The 17,488-nt window shown below is 39.0% G+C and overlaps 1 protein-coding gene across 6 annotated transcripts in view; it reads right to left on the bottom strand.

Annotated features, from left to right (window-relative positions):
• Positions 1–4,385: 4,385 nt before the first annotated feature.
• The window catches only part of LOC126365982 (protein TANC2), a 634,979-nt gene continuing 621,876 nt past the window's right edge, over positions 4,386–17,488 (bottom strand). For all 6 annotated transcript variants that reach the window (XM_050008791.1, XM_050008794.1, XM_050008792.1 and 3 more), the window contains 3 exons: positions 9,649–9,844; positions 9,368–9,468; positions 4,386–5,080 (listed from right to left, as the gene is read on the bottom strand). In XM_050008791.1, the coding sequence (XP_049864748.1) occupies positions 4,867–5,080; positions 9,368–9,468; positions 9,649–9,844 (511 nt within the window). In that variant the 3' untranslated portion in view covers positions 4,386–4,866. The remainder of the gene's footprint in view (positions 5,081–9,367; positions 9,469–9,648; positions 9,845–17,488) is intronic.

Raw genomic sequence — 17,488 nt, 5'->3', positions numbered from 1 at the left:
ATGATGCATTGATGAGTACTCAGCTGCCTTTAAGTGTTGCTGGTTGTTAAGTGCTTTACTTTGTAGCTTCTGGTCAAGTGGTATATAGAGTAGTGGCAGCATGACTGAAGGCATGGCAGCATTGGCAGGTAGCATATTGCTGAACACAACATGGATTGACTGATGGTCATCCCATCATAACAGGAAGGCTTGATTTAAATCCAGCAGTAGTTGGTAGTGCCAGAAGAAGTTGGCACCCACGACTGGTTCAACTGTCTCTGCATCTAGGAATTTCCAAGGTATTTGCGTATCTGTGCCAAGGTTAAGTGTGATGAGTACATTTCCTTCAACTGTGATTATAGTGTAATTGGCCACGCACACTTGCAGCAGTGAAGGTAACAAGAAAGCAGATGGTAGAATGATCACATTGGTCCCAATGTCAATAAGGAAATATGTGTGCAGACACCTGTAATGGACTCTTACTCAGGGACCATCTGTCCATTGAAATGCTGCATTGGAGCTGTTTTGCTACAGTGTCTTGTTAATGAAGAGCGGCCTGGTGCACCTACATCACGCCACCATACTAGTTTGGTAGGTGCAGGGTTGTCTCCAGCACTGTGTGTCCTGCCCAAATCTGGTGTGAAACGAGCAATAACATTGGGTGTTGGGCACGGTATCAGGTGATGTTCTTGGTGGGCACGGCTTTTATTTATACACAGAGTTGGGATGGTGGCCATATGGAATGGTGACAGTCTTGGCTGTTACAGTAGGCATCTGTAATCCGACAGAGCCATGAAAGGTGTTTGCTGTGGTAGAAGCAGGGGCACAGCCCAGTCTGGATTGGTGCAGCCATCATCAGGTGGTCTGGAGCTGAATGGAGTGCCAGGGCAGCTCAGCCAATATAATGCAAAATTGATTTCAGTGCATCCTACCAGACATTGACTGCAGTGTAGTGTTGTTTGTTTGTTGTTGATTAGAATGTGGCATTATGATAAGGCCTACATTCTGTCAGCAAGTCGATGTTTAAACTCCAGCGGTGTCTTCTAAAGTGCTAGCATCATTGTTTAGATAGTCTGTGGCAGTTTTAGGTGCCAAAGTGTCCATAGCATGGGTTCATGCAGGAGTGTTGGATCAATTAGAGCTCGCAGATGGTGCCAGAGTGAAGATGGCATGCTATGTATCAAAGTAGTCTCATTGATGATGACATGTAGCTGCTGATCAGGCATAGATGTTAGTCACTGTAGCAGTAGTGTCTTGGCAGTTTCGTATTTTTGAGAAGCCAGAACAGGCAAAAGCTAGTCACTAAGAAGGTCTGTACTGTCTCTGAGGTGGTTAAGAAGAGTAACAAAATTCTTGCCATCCCCAATGGTGCCACTGGCTGACATCAAACACTCACCAAGGGCAAACCACAGTACAGGAGAATCTGTGTGGAACAGCAATATTTTGGACAGTGGTGAATGGTATGATGGCCATCAGTGGTTTGATTGTAAGGCTCCAACATGAGAAGGGCATGGCACAGCATGGGAGACACAGGGCCAGCCAGGGTGGCCGAGCAGTTCTAGGAGCTACATTCTGGAATTTCACATCAAACGGTCCCTTCCCTACAGCCTAGGTCTTCGTGGCAAACGAATCTGCTCCAGGCCGGAATCCCTGAACCATTACACCAACAACCTGAAAACAGCTTTTGCATCCCGCAACTACCTTCCTGCCCTGAGCCACTTCCTCATCCCCTCGAACCCAGAACCTCCCACAGAAGAACCCCAAAAATTTGTTTAGGCACTGAATCCATATCGGACCTCAGTTTTACATATGTAATGAAGTAATTTTATTTTTCAGTGTAACAAAAGGTTTATTGGACTATAGTCTTTATCACAAAAAATTGTGTCCAGTAGCTTATAATTTCATTCCTCTCTTCTCTATCTCATTAGTGGTTGATATGGATTCAGTGCCTAAACAACCATGAACAAAAAGTAATAACAAATATTTTTCAGTGGCCTATATAATAACAGGAATTGCTTTTAATATATATATATATATATATATATATATATATATATATATATATATATATATTGTGTTTTATTCATTGTGCCTATCTACCGGCGCTTTCCCGCTTGGTAAGTCATGGAATCTTTGTTTTTAATATATTTTTCCCATGTGGAAGTTTCTTTCTAAGAGGGAAAGCGCCGGTAGACAGGCACAATTAAATAACACATAAACACACACACACAAAATTTCGAGCTTTCGCAACTGGCGAATGCTTTGTCAGAAAAGAGGGAAGGAAAAGGAAAGATGAAAGGATGTGGGTTTTAAGGGAGAGGGTAAGGAGTCATTCCAATCCCGGGAGCGGAAAGACTTACCTTCCTTACCCTCTCCTTTAAAAGCCACATCCTTTCATCTTTCCTTTTCCTTCCCTCTTTCCTGACGAAGCAGCTGCCCGTTGCTAATGCTCGAAATTTTGTGTGTGTGTGTTTGTGTGTTATTTTATTGTGCCTGTCTACTGGCGCTTTCCAGACTTACCAAGCGGGAAAGCGCCAGTAGACAGGCAAAATGTCTACTTGTGTCTGTGTGTGCAGATGGATATGTGTGTGTGTGTGTGTGTGTGTGTGTGTGTGTGTGTGTGTGTGTGTGTGTGTGTGTGCGAGTGTACACCTGTCCTTTTTTCCCCCTAAGGTAAGTCTTTCCGCTTCCGGGATTGGAATGACTCCTTACCCTCTCCCTTAAAACCCACATCCTTTCGTCTTTCCCTCTACACACACACACACACACACACACACACACACACACACACACACACACACACACATCCATGTCTGCTTGTGTCTGTGTATATATGGATGGGTATGTGTGTATGTGTGTGTGTGTGTGTGTGTGTGTGTGTGTTGTGTATTATTTTATTGTGCCTGCCTACCGGCGCTTTCCCGCTTGGTAAGTCTTGGAATCTTTGTTTTTAATATATTTTTCCCATGTGGAAGTTTCTTTCTATATATATATAATCTGTTACCGCCGGAAACCATCCTTGTAACCATTGATGCCACTTTCTTATACACAAATATTCCGCACGTCCAGGGCCTCGCTGAGATGGAGCACTTCCTTTCACGCCGATCACCTGCCACCCTACCTAAAACCTCTTTCCTCATTACCTTAGCCAGCTTCATCCTGACCCACAACTTCTTCACTTTTGAAGACCACATACTAACAATTAAAGGGAACAGCCATGGTTACTAGGATGGCCCCCTCGTACGCCAACCTATTCATGGGTCACTCAGAGGAAGCCTTCTTGGTTACCCAGGCCTGCCAACCCAAACTTTGGTACAGATTTATTGATGACATTTTCATGATCTGGACTCACAGTGAAGATGAACTCCAGAATTTCCTCTCCAACCTCAACTGGACTGTACACATGCAGCACATTGTACACAAGTGCATGTTTGGACACTGTGGTCATCTCAGTTGTAAGCCATCATTTGAGCTAGTCCTGTGTGTTAAATAAAACTATTTCTTTGTAACATTTTTCCTTACCCCAGATGTTAGCAACCATTTCTCTCAGCTTTCACTGAAACTGTCCATGACGCACTGCAAAGGAAAACTGGATTCATAGTGTTGCAAGAATATTTTTAGGAAAGAATTAAATTTTTCAACTTCTATGTGCCTTTCGTGAACTACTTCCCATTTTCCACCATTAATTTCCTTCCGGATATCACCACTAAGTCAGGTTTTAGAGTTCTGTAAAAATGCACTTTTCCCTTCTTAGCTAAACCTGGCTGATGCTTCACATATGGCCTAGACTGAAGCTCTCAACAAACATGGATGTCCTTCCCAAGTTTTATAGGTAAGCATATATAATGTACAGGCTTTTGCTGAAGGGTTAAAGGGGAATGAAGTGGGGTGAAGAAAAGGGACTTGAGACATCTAGGAAAAGGGGTAGATTTTGAAAAAGTCACCCAGAACCGCAGGTCAGGGGAGACTTAATGGACGGGATGAGAAGTATCCCCTGACCCGTCCCCTGACCCATGTTTCTGGGTGACTACCAAAATCTACCCTTTTTCTAGACCTCTCCAGTCCTTTTCCTTCCTTCCCCATCAACCCTTCTGCCTGAAGAAGGAGCCTCTAGCTCCGAAAGCTTACCTGATTATAACCTTCTTTTATGTGTGTTCTGCCACTGTTTGGTGAGAAGATTTGTTACCTATTCAGTTACATTATATTGTCAAAAATTGATTGTTCTCATTGTTATATTAGGCTTTTGCTGTAGTATGTCTGCAGTGGGATTTGAAACACAAAATGCATCCCAGGTCACTTGAAGTATTTGAATATTGGAGACAATTTGCAATTTTTCACCCCGATTTTGGCAGAGCTAAAGAGAACAGGAGATAGCAGGAAAGAAAATGAGTGAACAATAACAGAAATAAAACTCACCATTTTTATTTAAATGAAATCACTAATTTTCAGTTATTAACACCATCATATATTTTTCTGGCAAGATATCAATTTTAAGGTCCTTGAAACCAGACCGACTTCGTAACTACATACAATTTAAAAATAATTCATTACATATTACAGAAGAAATATATTAGAAATGTAGGAATCAGCATTTGTTACATTTTAGTATAAAAGTACAGCTACACCAGCAGAAACAACTGATAACCTCTTACCAGACTTTTTACAATGAAATTACAAAGAATGTATACAATTGCATTGTCAGAGTCATAAAATAGATACAATTTATGATACTGTGGCAGAACAGCAAATGATTTAACTGCCAGCTCAGTCTTAACATCTCGAGATACTCGATCATCATGCAGCACGATTGTGCAGTATATATCCACCAAGCTCCCTGCTTGATGAGGTGCAACTGGGTGCCATAAAGAGAGAAAATTACACTCTCACTTAAACCCTTGTCTCTGGTTCATGAAGAGTATCAACAGATGTTGCAGTTCCTAATGTCAAGGAAGACAAGGGAGCTCCAGGGCATGCCCCAGTTGCTGCCATCTCCGTACGCAATTCCTCTCGTACTTTGCAAAGGATACGTCGAACATCACGATTCTGAGCTGGTGCCACACGTAGAGCATCCTGTACATCCTCTAATGCCTCATCGAGAAGCCTGAAACGTAAATCCAAATTACTGTAGCAGCATGCATATTCATTGAATCAGCTACAATACATATTATGAATTATTTATAAAATTGAAAATCGGAACACCACAACAATAATTGAAGGGCAATGTTCAGATAAGATACATGAAAAAAAGAGGTTACCATTACTAGAGATAGAAATTTAGCTTTTAGTGATAATTAGCAATGTGCTGCTATAGTCTCTACCCCATGTTATGTTCAATAAGGCTGATTTGAAAGTTAAGTGCCTCAGATCTTCCATTGCAATACAGTCATAATTCACTACTTTTTGTGTAAGAAAAGTAATAGCTTGTCTTACCACATACAGTGCAATAATTAAGTGAACTGGAGAAACCAAATTTGATCTAGAACGTGGCTGTTAGCAGCAGCTGTGAGTGAGTTTCCAATAACAAAATTGTATAGCCAATCAGTTACCAATTTTTATTCACTTTTTGATATGACCAAGTTTTGGTGCCACTAAGGGGATTTTCTTCATTTTGTAAAACATTCTGTAAAAGATGTTATTTCCATCACAAGCTGAGGTACTCAAGTCTGTAAGTGACTTGACTGCATCAGCTCATGATGGATGTAACATGTTTCGTGTGATATAATCCAAGTAACTTTTTGTTCTTTTGAACAAGATACCTTTCATGGCATTAAAGCCTGGGCCAAGTCTAAAAATAAATTAAAAAACTGGCAACTGTTGGCTACATACTTTATTAATTGAAAAAGTCATAGTATGGTCAAAAAAGATTCTTTGAAATTCAAAAGGGATTCTGCAGTGAAAATGAGAGAAGGCAAAAACAGAAGATTGACAATGTTGAAATGGGGGGGAGGGGGGGGAGGGAATGAGTCCCCAAGGAGCTCATTTCAAGGAACACACACCCTCCATCAGACATAAGCAAATGAGCTTAAGTGAATCCTCAATTTAGAAATGTTGTCCATGAATGTGTTTGTTTGCCACAGCTGAACTGCGCTCTGCCGTCCGACAATGGCTTCATATTTATTGTTAATATTACAGTAAAACTTGCTCAAAACTGAATCAAATGGGACTAAAATAATTTTCCAAATTGAACAAGTTTCCATATTACACAAAATTCACTAGGCTACATAAAATTTGTCAAGTATCATGCATGAAATTATAAATTTATAATTATGCAGGTATTTATGTGCTTTCACTCCTGCACAATAGATGTTCATTAACTGTATATTGTACAATAGAACATCAGACTACTACACTAACTGATAAATCATATGGCATGTCTATATTTTTACACTAACTTTAAAATTTTTAATGGTTATACATACACAAATTTTATTCCTGTGTTTATTTGCTTTAATTTTCACTTTTTTCGCCACGTCATGGAAGAGAGTGTAAGCTTAGGGACTGATGACCATAGCAGCTAAGTCCCATAAGATTTCACACACATTTGAACATTTTCTTCTGTTAGATTACTCAACATCCACACCTTTTTATTGCTTTGCCATGTGAATTGAAGCTTACTGACATCTATGTTTCAGAAACAATGCAGTTTTCCCACCTTACCAGTCACCAGTGGCTTCCCTGTTTCACTTAACATGATTCCACACAGAGTACAGTCTTTCCTTACACATTTTTTCTGCCAGTGCACTGTTCACTTCGAATTCCTAGATTTTGAAGGCATCACGCAATAAAACAGTCCTGCTTTATTGACACTGAACACACATTTCAGGTCATCATTCACAAGTAGGTTGTACGATATTGTCTTCCATTCTGTTGCTACACTTTCCTACACACCCTTAGCTTCCCCACACATTTCATTCCGCTTGATGCCGCAGCCAGCTTTGAAAATATCCAGCCATCATGTGGATGCCTCTCAAACTCCATATTTCCAAGCTCTTCAGTGACTTCCAGAGCCTCAGTCTGTAACATGGATCCAGACAAAAGTAAGTTTTTTGCCCACACACTTACGAACCATTCCCACACTATCTCATTAATTTCTTTATTTCCCGTCTTCTTTGACTTCCTTTTATTTTCTCATTCCCTTTCATCCATTCATCTTGTATCTTATAGTTGCTTATTAAAGTATTGTAAATTTGTGTTTTAATGTATTTGAAACAAAGCATTATTTCACACAGAGAGTTTGTTCTTCTCGCTCACCTGAATTACCTTAATCTTTTCATTTAGTGTTAGTGAGTTGTACTTTTTATTTGACATCATTTTCTCACTTAATGTTCTACTAGTCAATTGAAACTGGCAGAAAATAATGCAGGTAGTGCATTTCTTTGGAATTCTTGACCTTGCTGTGTAAACCACTGCTTAACGGAACAACATCCAAATCTTTCACTGAGCACAGCAGTGTGTTCATAGGTGTGCAAAAATGTTTCAGGACAAACCTGCTAACATCAATAATAATGGAAAATGAGAAATGCTGACTAACAGAGTGCCCACGAATGAACTATTTCCTTTGAAGTACTGACACTGAGCATAACTGTTCATTGTTGCACAGAGCAACATAGTTTGACATCCAGTCCTACATCACTGTGTTGCGCCAAACCTCTTTTCTTGTTTTAGTGCTGCTTAATAGCATTGTCATAGCTGTACAATCTTTGTGTTAAAAGTAGTATCATCATAGGGTCATGAATAACTAATGTATACTGTAGCACTGTATAAACTGTATTCTGCATTATACAATGAATTATTAATCTGCATTCTGTTTCTGCATTAGGCACGTTCCGCTTTACACAAAAAATAGCAGATAAAAGTGTATTGAATGTTTTAGCACTGAAATACTCATGCAGTTTGGATAGTTCTATGAATTATACATGGTCTGCTTTGATCAAGTTGTACCACACTAAATAATTTTTCATTACAGTATTTTCACTGGACGTTGCAACTAAAGCTGACACAAAAAAGCAAATGCATCAATTTGCAGAACTGGCCATAGAGTGTACTGCTATTTAATCATAACTTTTACAAGGTGTACAACTTTGCTTCCGCCGTTTGCCGATAGATGGCGACAACAGTAAGTAGCGGTTAAAAGAAACAGATCACAGACGTCAGGCAGTTAGGTTGGACCTCAGTCAGCACAACCTCATTCAAACATTAGTCGATTTGTGTCTGCATCATAAAATTGTTATTGATTGAAAATATCAGTTTACAAGCCAAACCCTTGTCATTTGCGGGAGGTATTACTGTTTTGTTTCAATATGAAGAAGACAGCGGCCGAGTCTCATCGAATGCTCTCAAGTACATATGGTAAGGATGCTGTTAGTGAAAGAACATGTCACGAGTGGTTTCAATGCTTCAAAAATGGTGATTTTAACGTTGTAGACTGGCATAGTGGTGGAAGAGAGAATGTTTTGCAAGATGCAGAATTGGAGACATTGCTGTGTGGAGCCTTGCGTCAAACTCAAGAAGAATTGGCACAATTAGTGGGAGTGACACAGCAAGCCATTTAAAAATGCGTCAAGGCTATGGGCATGATTCAGAAAGAAGTAACTTGGGGTCCTGTGTGAGCTGAAAGCCAAGAGACATTGAACGGGGTTTGTGTGTTTGTGAACAGTTACTTCAGAGGCAAAAACGGAAGGAATTTCTGCAATGCATTGTGACTGGGGACAAAAAATGGGTTCGTTACGATAACCCTAAATGCAAAAAGTCTTGGGAATATCCCGGTCATGCCTCCACGTCGAATATTCACGGATCCAAGATCATGCTCTGCATTTGGTAGGACCAGCTAGCTGTCTTGTACTATGAGGTGTTAAAACCAAGTGAAACAATCACAGGTACTTGTTATCGAATGCAATACATGCATTTGAACAGAGCATTAATAGACAAACGGCCATAGTACAGTGAGAGGCATGATAAAGTGATTTTGCAACATGACAACACTCGACCCCACATTGGAAAAGAGGTTAAAATGTACTTGGAAACGTTAAAATGGGAAGTCCTATTCCACACGCTCTATTTTCCAGACATTGCTCCTTCTGACTATCACCTGGTTAGATCAATGGCGCATGGCCTGGCTGACCAACACTTCTGATCTCATGAAGAAGTCACAAATTGGATTGATTCATGGATTCCTTCAAAAGATGAACAATTTTTTCGATATGGGATTTGTACACTGCCTGAAATATGGGAGAAAGTAGTGGCCAGCGATGGAAAATACTTTGAATGACACATGTGTAACCAATTTGTTTCATTAAAGCCTCAAATGTTGGGGGAAAAAACGGTGGAAGCAAAGTTGTACACCTTGTATATTCATTTACATATTTACAAAATGTAGTTTCCTGTTTACCTCAGTTCTATTCTGGCTTTGGCTCTGGCATAAAATGCTTCAAATGAGTCAGGTTTCATCTTCAAAACTTGGTTGGCTAGTTCTACTGCTTCAGTATTTTCCTAAAAATAAAATAAAAGTGACATTACATTACAAAAACAAATGCTTAAAGCAGAAATGAAAATAGTTTGTATTCACAAGTTACAGTAAAATGTTTAGGGACAGAGAAAGGTAAATTTTTTTATTGATTGCAGTACACAAACTATGAAAAAAATGTGTATGCTGTAAAGTGTTTAACTTACATTCATTTTTCTTTTGCATCGTGACAGGTTGAGTAGAAAGTTTATCCGTAACTGTTCAAATGTGGCAATATGTTCTCCTAAATCCTCTGTGGGGAATTTCTTCAGTGCGTAATGATACCTATGAGCAGCTTCTTTCAGACGGTTCTTTCTATAAAGAACATTGCCATCTTCCAGCAATTTGTTCAACAAGATCAGCCTGAAAAAGAATAATACTTATTATGGAACAGAAGAAATCTACTCAAGTTTTATATCCATATCATTTACCAGATACATTACTTATTTACAAACACATAAAGAAGTGCATATGCTAAACATCATACATTAAACTTTTGTAAATTGTGCTTTTAATGCTACATTAATAAAATTTTCATGTGACTACCAGATTCTTCAAAATTCATCCTGTTTAATGCAATGTTTAACTTACAGGAGATGCAAGATAGATACAAAGCTAATAAACATATTTTGCTTTGCCTTATCCAGAAGAGACAGGTGATGGTTAATAACTTCATCAGTGTGTGCCCGTTACTGTGAGTTCACATGTGGTTCACAATTCAGAATAACTTGTATTGCACAGCAACAAAACTATTCATTCAGCAGGTAATGAGCATTTCAAATGGATGATTGATAAGGAAAAGGATAAATAAAAAAGCATGAGGTACAAGTGTTGGTGGCAAGTAACATTTGTTCCAAACCAGGAATCACAAGTGGCACAAAGTATAGTAAAAGAAATGAAATAACAATAGGCTAAAGATCAAGATTAAAATTTCATTGTCTTTTCTGAAAGACTTTTCTTCCAACACATACATTTTACCTGTTATTTTTTCTAACCCTTCATTGTGAAACAGGTATTGATTAAAAGTTTTGAAAGCTAAAAATTCTCACATTTGTATCAATATATTTTGTACGCTTATGCCACTCTAGGTAATTCTGTTAACTGTTGGTAAGCAGGCATTTCTCTTGTCTGTCTACATCTACATCCATACCCTACAACTACTTTAAAGAACATGACAGATTAGAGTTTCTTCCTGTATTACTTGCACATAAAGCATGGGAAGTATGTCTGTTTAAATTCCTCTTTGTCTGTCTTATTAGTCTAATTTTGTCTTTGCTATACTACAGAAGTAACAGGGCCACAGAATTTTCCCAGATTCTTCTCTTAATACTGATTCTTGAAATTTGATAAGTAGGCTTTCACTGGGTAGCTGACATCTATTTTCAAGTCCGTGCTATATCAGTTTACTTCTAAATTTGCTGATGGCTCTCCATCCAAGAGAAAATGTTGCAGCTTCCCTATAAAGAAATCCTGAATGCAGTCACTAATTTCATTTGGTACCAAATATGAACATAGTTTTATTAATAACCACTGTTGTGCTACTGAGTCAAATGCTTTTCAGAAGTCAAAAAATGCTGCATCCATCTGAGTGTCATGATCCATGACTTCCAAGATGTCATGCAAGAAAAGTGTGAGTTGGGTTTCACATGACTTATGTTTCTAGAATCCATACTAGTGGGCATGGAGGAGGGTATTATGTTGGAAATATCTCATTACATTTGCTCAGAATACATTTTAAGATTTTGCACCAGATGAATGCCAATGACATTGCACGGTAGTTTTCTGGATCTCTTATTTTTTTTTTTTTCTAAAACTCTTGAAGACAGGTGTAGTTTTTTTGTTTGAGGAATCTGTCATGGTTAATATGATGGAGGGCTAACTCATCCCCTTTTTAAGGGGTGAAGGACTAAATCCTCTCAAAATTATATACAGAAAGTGAAGAGGTTCCATCAGCCTCTGCAGCTTTGTTCAGTTTTTTACAATACAAGCACTTTCTCAATGTCACTAGTTCTAATATCTACACTGGAGTGCTGAAGAAACTGGTATAGGCATGCGTATTCAAATACAGGGATATGTAAACACGTAGAAACCGGCACTGTGGTCAGTAATGCTTGTATAAGACAAGTGTCTGATGCACTTGTTAGATCGGTTACTGCTGCTAAATGGCAGGTTATCGAGTTTTAAGTGAGTTTTAACATGGATTTATAGTCAGCACATGAGTGATGGGACACAGCATCTCTGAGGTAGCAATGAAGTGAGGATTTTCCTGTACGACCATTTCATGAGTGTACCACGAATATCAGGAATCCCGGTAAAACATCAAATCTACGACATCACATTGGCCAGAAAAAGATCCTGCAAGAATGGGACCAACGATGACTGAAGAGAATCATTCAATGGGACAGAAGTGTAACCCTTCTGCGAACTGCTGCAGATTTCAATGCTGAGCCATCAACAAGCATTGGCGTGTGAACAATTCAATGAAACATCATCAATATGGGCTTTTGGAGCCAAATGCACACTTGTGTACCCTCGATGGCTGCAGGGCACAAAGCTTTACGCCTTGCCTGGGCCCATCAACACCAACTTTGGACTGTTGATGACTGGAAATATGTTGCCTGGTCAGACGAGTCTCTTTTCAAATTGTATCGAGCGGATGGACGTGTACAGGTATGGAGACAACCTCATGAATCCTTGGACCCTCTACATCAGCAGACAACTGTTTAAGCTGGTGGAGGCTCTGTAATGGTGTGGGGTGTGTGCAGTTGGAGTTATATGGGATCCCTGATACATCTAGATACGACTCTGACAGGTGACAAGTACGTAAGCATCCTGTCTGATCACTTGTATCCATTCATGTCCATGATGACAGACTTTGGAAATTCCAGCAGGACAATGCAACACTCCACACATCCAGAATTTCTAGGGAGTGGCTCCAGGAACACTCTTCTGAGTTTAAATACTTCCACTGGCCACCAAACTCCCCAGACATGAACATTATTGAGCATATCTGGGACTGCCTAGCAACATGCTGTTCTGAAGAGATCTCGACCCCCACATACTCTTACAGATTTATGGACAGTCCTGCAGGATTCATGGTGTCAGTTCCCTCTAGCAATACTTCAGACATTAGTTGAGTCCATGCCATATTGTGTTGCGGCACTTGTCTGTGCTTGTAGGAGCCCTACACACGATGTTAGGCAGTTGTACCAGTCTCCTGGGCTCTTCAATGTATATCACTCATCCTTGCAGTACTCCAAGAATTAACTAGAGCATTATTCCTTTATCTTACTTTGTAAAGGAAATTTTTTAAATGAAATTAAACATTTCTGGTTTTGCTCTGATACCTTCAATTTTGTTTCTTTATCATTCATGAGTGTCTGGGCACTGTCCTATCCCCTGTTTAACTTATATATTGGAGCACACACTGTTTCTTTAGCAGGTTTTTTATAGAGACTGTTCACCATGGAGAGCCGTCATGAAATGTTCTACTACATACATATGGTTCCTTACTGTGATATCTGTAACCCAAGAGGGACTTTGTAGTATCACACTTTTTATCATGTAGCACAAATGTTTATGCATTACCAAGCAAGTGATTTATATGGACCAAAGACTCATTATGACTGCAAGAGACAGCTTATCTCTGACTTGCAATATAAAGACTCTGTGGATATAGTGTGGAACATTAAACATACAATGGAACTGTAATTAGCAGCATTGTTGTAAGCTGCCATCTTGAATATGGAATGAAATTTGATTAATAGTGGTAACATTTCATCTCATACAGGAGGATGATGTATACTGGAATATAGCTAGGAAAATCATTTATGGAAAATTAGAATTTCATGTACATTCAGTTCTTTGATTATTTCAACTTCTGCCTTAGCTGTGGCTCGGAAAAATATTTGGCATTTCATAACTCATAGGGAGCTTTGTATTCTGGGAAATCGTTAGAGCCTGCATCACTGCCGTTTATGCTCTATTTTCAAACATTAAATTCTGGACTTTATCAAAAGTGATACACAACTTGGACACTGATTCCCATGCTGCAGAGTGAGTACATCATACACCTAAGACAGCTTCCCCATGGTGTACAACTGTGCCTCTGGTTAGTTTAAGAATTTTCAGAGTCAATGATTGCCAGAATTCTGCAAAGTGACAGATTTTATTCCAGGTTCTAACTTTGATGACAAGAGTCAGAGAGAGCACGATTATTAACTGTACCTTCTAATCATTTTGTTTTATAGACTTAAGGTTTCAAAATAATAACAAAATTTCTATCTGGAAGAGTGGGAGATAGTTGTGTAAAACTTTAGGGGAAGAAACTTCTCTCGCCCAAAAGTTTCCATTCAAGTAACGACATATTAGTCTGCCATAATAATTTAATTTCATTTTCAAGAGGGGAGGGAAGTTGAAACTTCTCATTTCCATCTTCTCAAGATGTCAATGTATACATTAAACAAGAAGCTTTTACTCATGTCTATGTTCACATATAGTTAATTTTGTTATGATGAATGATCGTACATAAGTAAGCTATTGTACATGCAGTAACATCAGCTGCTCTCACATGTCTGCCTGTTCAGGTAAGCATAGCGCAATGCATAAGATGCACCCTCCTACCCCACCAACTATCCCAGAATACAATGACATGGCACACATACAGTGTTACTGCTGAGCAGTGCATGCAGACAGGCATGGACAGGTGAATGGATCTATGCATTGTGCTACGTAAGTAGTTATACATTATAGTTTGTATGTTATGCAACAAATGTAATACAACCTCTGACAATAAAGTTTGGTGAATAGTCCTGTAACACTAACATAGATGAAATATGATCTACAGTTTCCTTACTGTCCTTTGAAATAGTCACCTCCCATAACTATGCACCACTGAGCTCTGCGATACATGTCCCTGAAAACTTTGCACAAAGGCTTCCTTTGGGATGATGTTCAAAAGCCATGTCACATTTTGTTGGATATCAGGAATATTGTCAAATCTCTTTCCTTTCAAAGCGAGTTTGGGTCAAGGGGACACGAAGAAGTCTGGAGGATTGAGATCTGGCGAGTATGTTGGATGTTCAAGTTGCACCATCTCCTTTTTTGCCAGGAACTGTTTGATGATATTGGTTGTGCGTAGGCAAGAGTTGTCATGTACAAAAAACCAGGAACCTTGTTGTATGTACTGGGGTCGTACCGTATATAGACATTGCATGAAACAGGTCAAAATTTCAATGTACTGTGCAGCGTTCAACATCGTTCCCTCAGGTAGAAATACCTTGTGGATAATGCCTTGACTATCAAAAAAGGTGATGAGCATTGTTTTGATTTTTCAGCTCTGACCTTTTTCTGATGACCTTTTTCTGATGACATGATGTCAGAGAACGCCATTCCACGCTTTGCCGTTCCATTTCATGGTTGTACTGGAGAAACCAGGTTTCATCCTCAATGGCAATACAGTTCAGGAAATTGGGTGTTGCATCCACTATTTTTACAAAATCCTGTGAATCCTCTAAACATGCCTGCTTCTGATTGTCAGTCAAGTGCTGTGGCACAAGACAACAACACATTTTCCTCTTCCCTAACTCCTGGGTAAGGATCTGTCACACGACTTCAATGTTCATCTGCAGCTCATCCGCTATCATGCATAAAGTTAATCAATGATCATTCGTGATTAATGTCCTCACTTTCTCAATGTTTTTGTCACTGACGGTGGTCATCGGTCATCTGCTATGAGAACTGTCAGAAACACTTTCCTGTCATGGCTTTGTTCATTTATGGAAAAAAAATGTGTTCAGTCCCCGACTTCACACTTTTAACTGTCTTTTTTTATCCACTTAATAAAGTAGCCTGTGTTCCTTCTCAGGGTTCAAGCTATCTCTGTACCAAATTTCATCAAAATCAGTTCAGCAGTAGTTGTGAAAATGTAACAGAGATACTTCCACATGTATTGTATTACAGAACTAGCTGTCACCCACTGGTTCACTTGCATATCATTTGTTTTTTTATAATGAATGATGAAGCGTAAGCAAGCTTGTAATTTAATGATACGTCTGCGTGTATAGTGGTGCAGACATGTATGTGTAACAAAAGGTATGCAGTGCTGGTATGTAGGCGCATAATGAACGTATTTCTATTATTTTGTTGCTTGGAAAACCTGAAAGCCTGCATTATATTTTCTAATTACATTTATGTTATCCCTCGATTCATTACATTCATGCAGAAGTAGAGTTTTTAAGAGTTTGTCTGGCTCATCTGGTAATAGATGTGAGGTTTTGCCAGCTGAGCAACACATACCAATCATTTCTCCCTTCCGTTTTAATGCATTATGGTGCCTACATTTTTTATCCACTCCCTATCATGACTAATTCATGGTAAACATAGTCAGTTAATAGATCATAATCAAATGCAGCCTCACCAATAGCCTCCAAGTTCCACATGTAATGGTACGATTCTCTGTTTTTCATACAGTCGTTATTTAAATAACTCTGCAATTGTGAATCTTCAAGTGTCTTGGTAGTTGTAAGAGACATGTGACACTCAGCATCTAAAATGACAGGCTTGTGACTGCTCGAATGTCTCTATAGCTGTTAAAGCCACCTGATATTCTGTATCCAAGTTCCAGCAGACATGAGATTGTGCTGAGGTCTGTTGGATTCAAGTAACATTCACAACTTGAGCTCTCTTAGAACTATGCACTAAATCAGACATGTTTGCATGGCTTATAGTAACAGTTTTAAATATAGTTCTCAAGCTTACTGTCCAGTTTTAATGTTACATCTCCACCAAAACTCTCCATCTGTGCTAGGTGGTGTAGGAACTCAATACCATAAAGCACATGCACAGTCATGGAATAATCTATAGACACTAAGAGTCACCATTCGTTGTCCCAGTGTTGTCTGCTTACCACCCATGTATACCATATTTACAGATGTAAATAATACTCAGAAAGATACAGTTTTCTAAAGTAGGTATGACATGTACGTAAGCATCCTGTCTGACTTCATGCATCCATTCATGTCCATTGTGCATTCTGACAGACTTGGGCAATTCCAGCAGGGCAATGTGACACCACAAATGTCCAGAATTGCTAGAGAGCGGCTCCAGGAATACTCTTCTAAGTTTGAACACTTCTGCTGACTACCAAACTCCCCAGACACAAACATTATTGAGCCTATCTGAGATGCCTTGCAGCGTGCTGTTCACAGGAGACCTCCACCCCCTTGTACTGTTACAGGTTTAGAGACAGCCCAGCAGGATTCGTGGTGTCAAATTTCTCTAGTACTACTTCAGACATTAGTCAATTTGTGGGTGCTCACTGGGGCCCTATACGTTATTAGGCAAGGTTCAAGCTAACTACATACCAAATACCATCGGAATTGGTTCAGTGATAGAATCATAAAAATGTAACAGAATGGGTAACTTTCACAATCAATAATACTGGTATTAGAATGGTATGGATTAAACACATTGAAGATTGAATAAGCAGTGTGCTGATTACACTGAATCATATTACATAGAACATATATTTCAACAAATATGATTAAGTTCGAAAGTGAAAGAGTAAATAGCTTTTTCAAATAGTAAATATTTTTCCTTAATTTGCATAATGTTCTTCAAATCAATTAAAATCTTGTATATGCACTCTGTAAAGTAGCCTGTCTTCTTCATCAGGGTTCAAGCTATCTCATGCCAAATTTAATCGATGTCAAATTAGTGAAAGCGTAACAGACAGAGTTACTTTTGCATTTACAATGTTAACATGGAATTATGGATTAAACACATTGAGGATTGTATAAGCATTGTATTCTGACTTTTACACATGGCTGCACTCACGTATCAGTAAAATGAAATGAAATATGTATGGCCTTAGTGCCCAGGAAACCCTGGTTGGGATGTTTGGGAGCTTGGTGCAAATCCTTTTATTTGACTCCATTTTGATGACATGCACATCAGTTATGATAAAATGATGATGAGGAAAACACACATCCACAAGTGAGCAGGAAA

Source organism: Schistocerca gregaria, chromosome 4 (genome assembly GCF_023897955.1).
Source record: "Schistocerca gregaria isolate iqSchGreg1 chromosome 4, iqSchGreg1.2, whole genome shotgun sequence".
NCBI lineage: Eukaryota > Metazoa > Arthropoda > Insecta > Orthoptera > Acrididae > Schistocerca > Schistocerca gregaria.
This window is presented reverse-complemented; position numbering and strand designations above follow the sequence as displayed.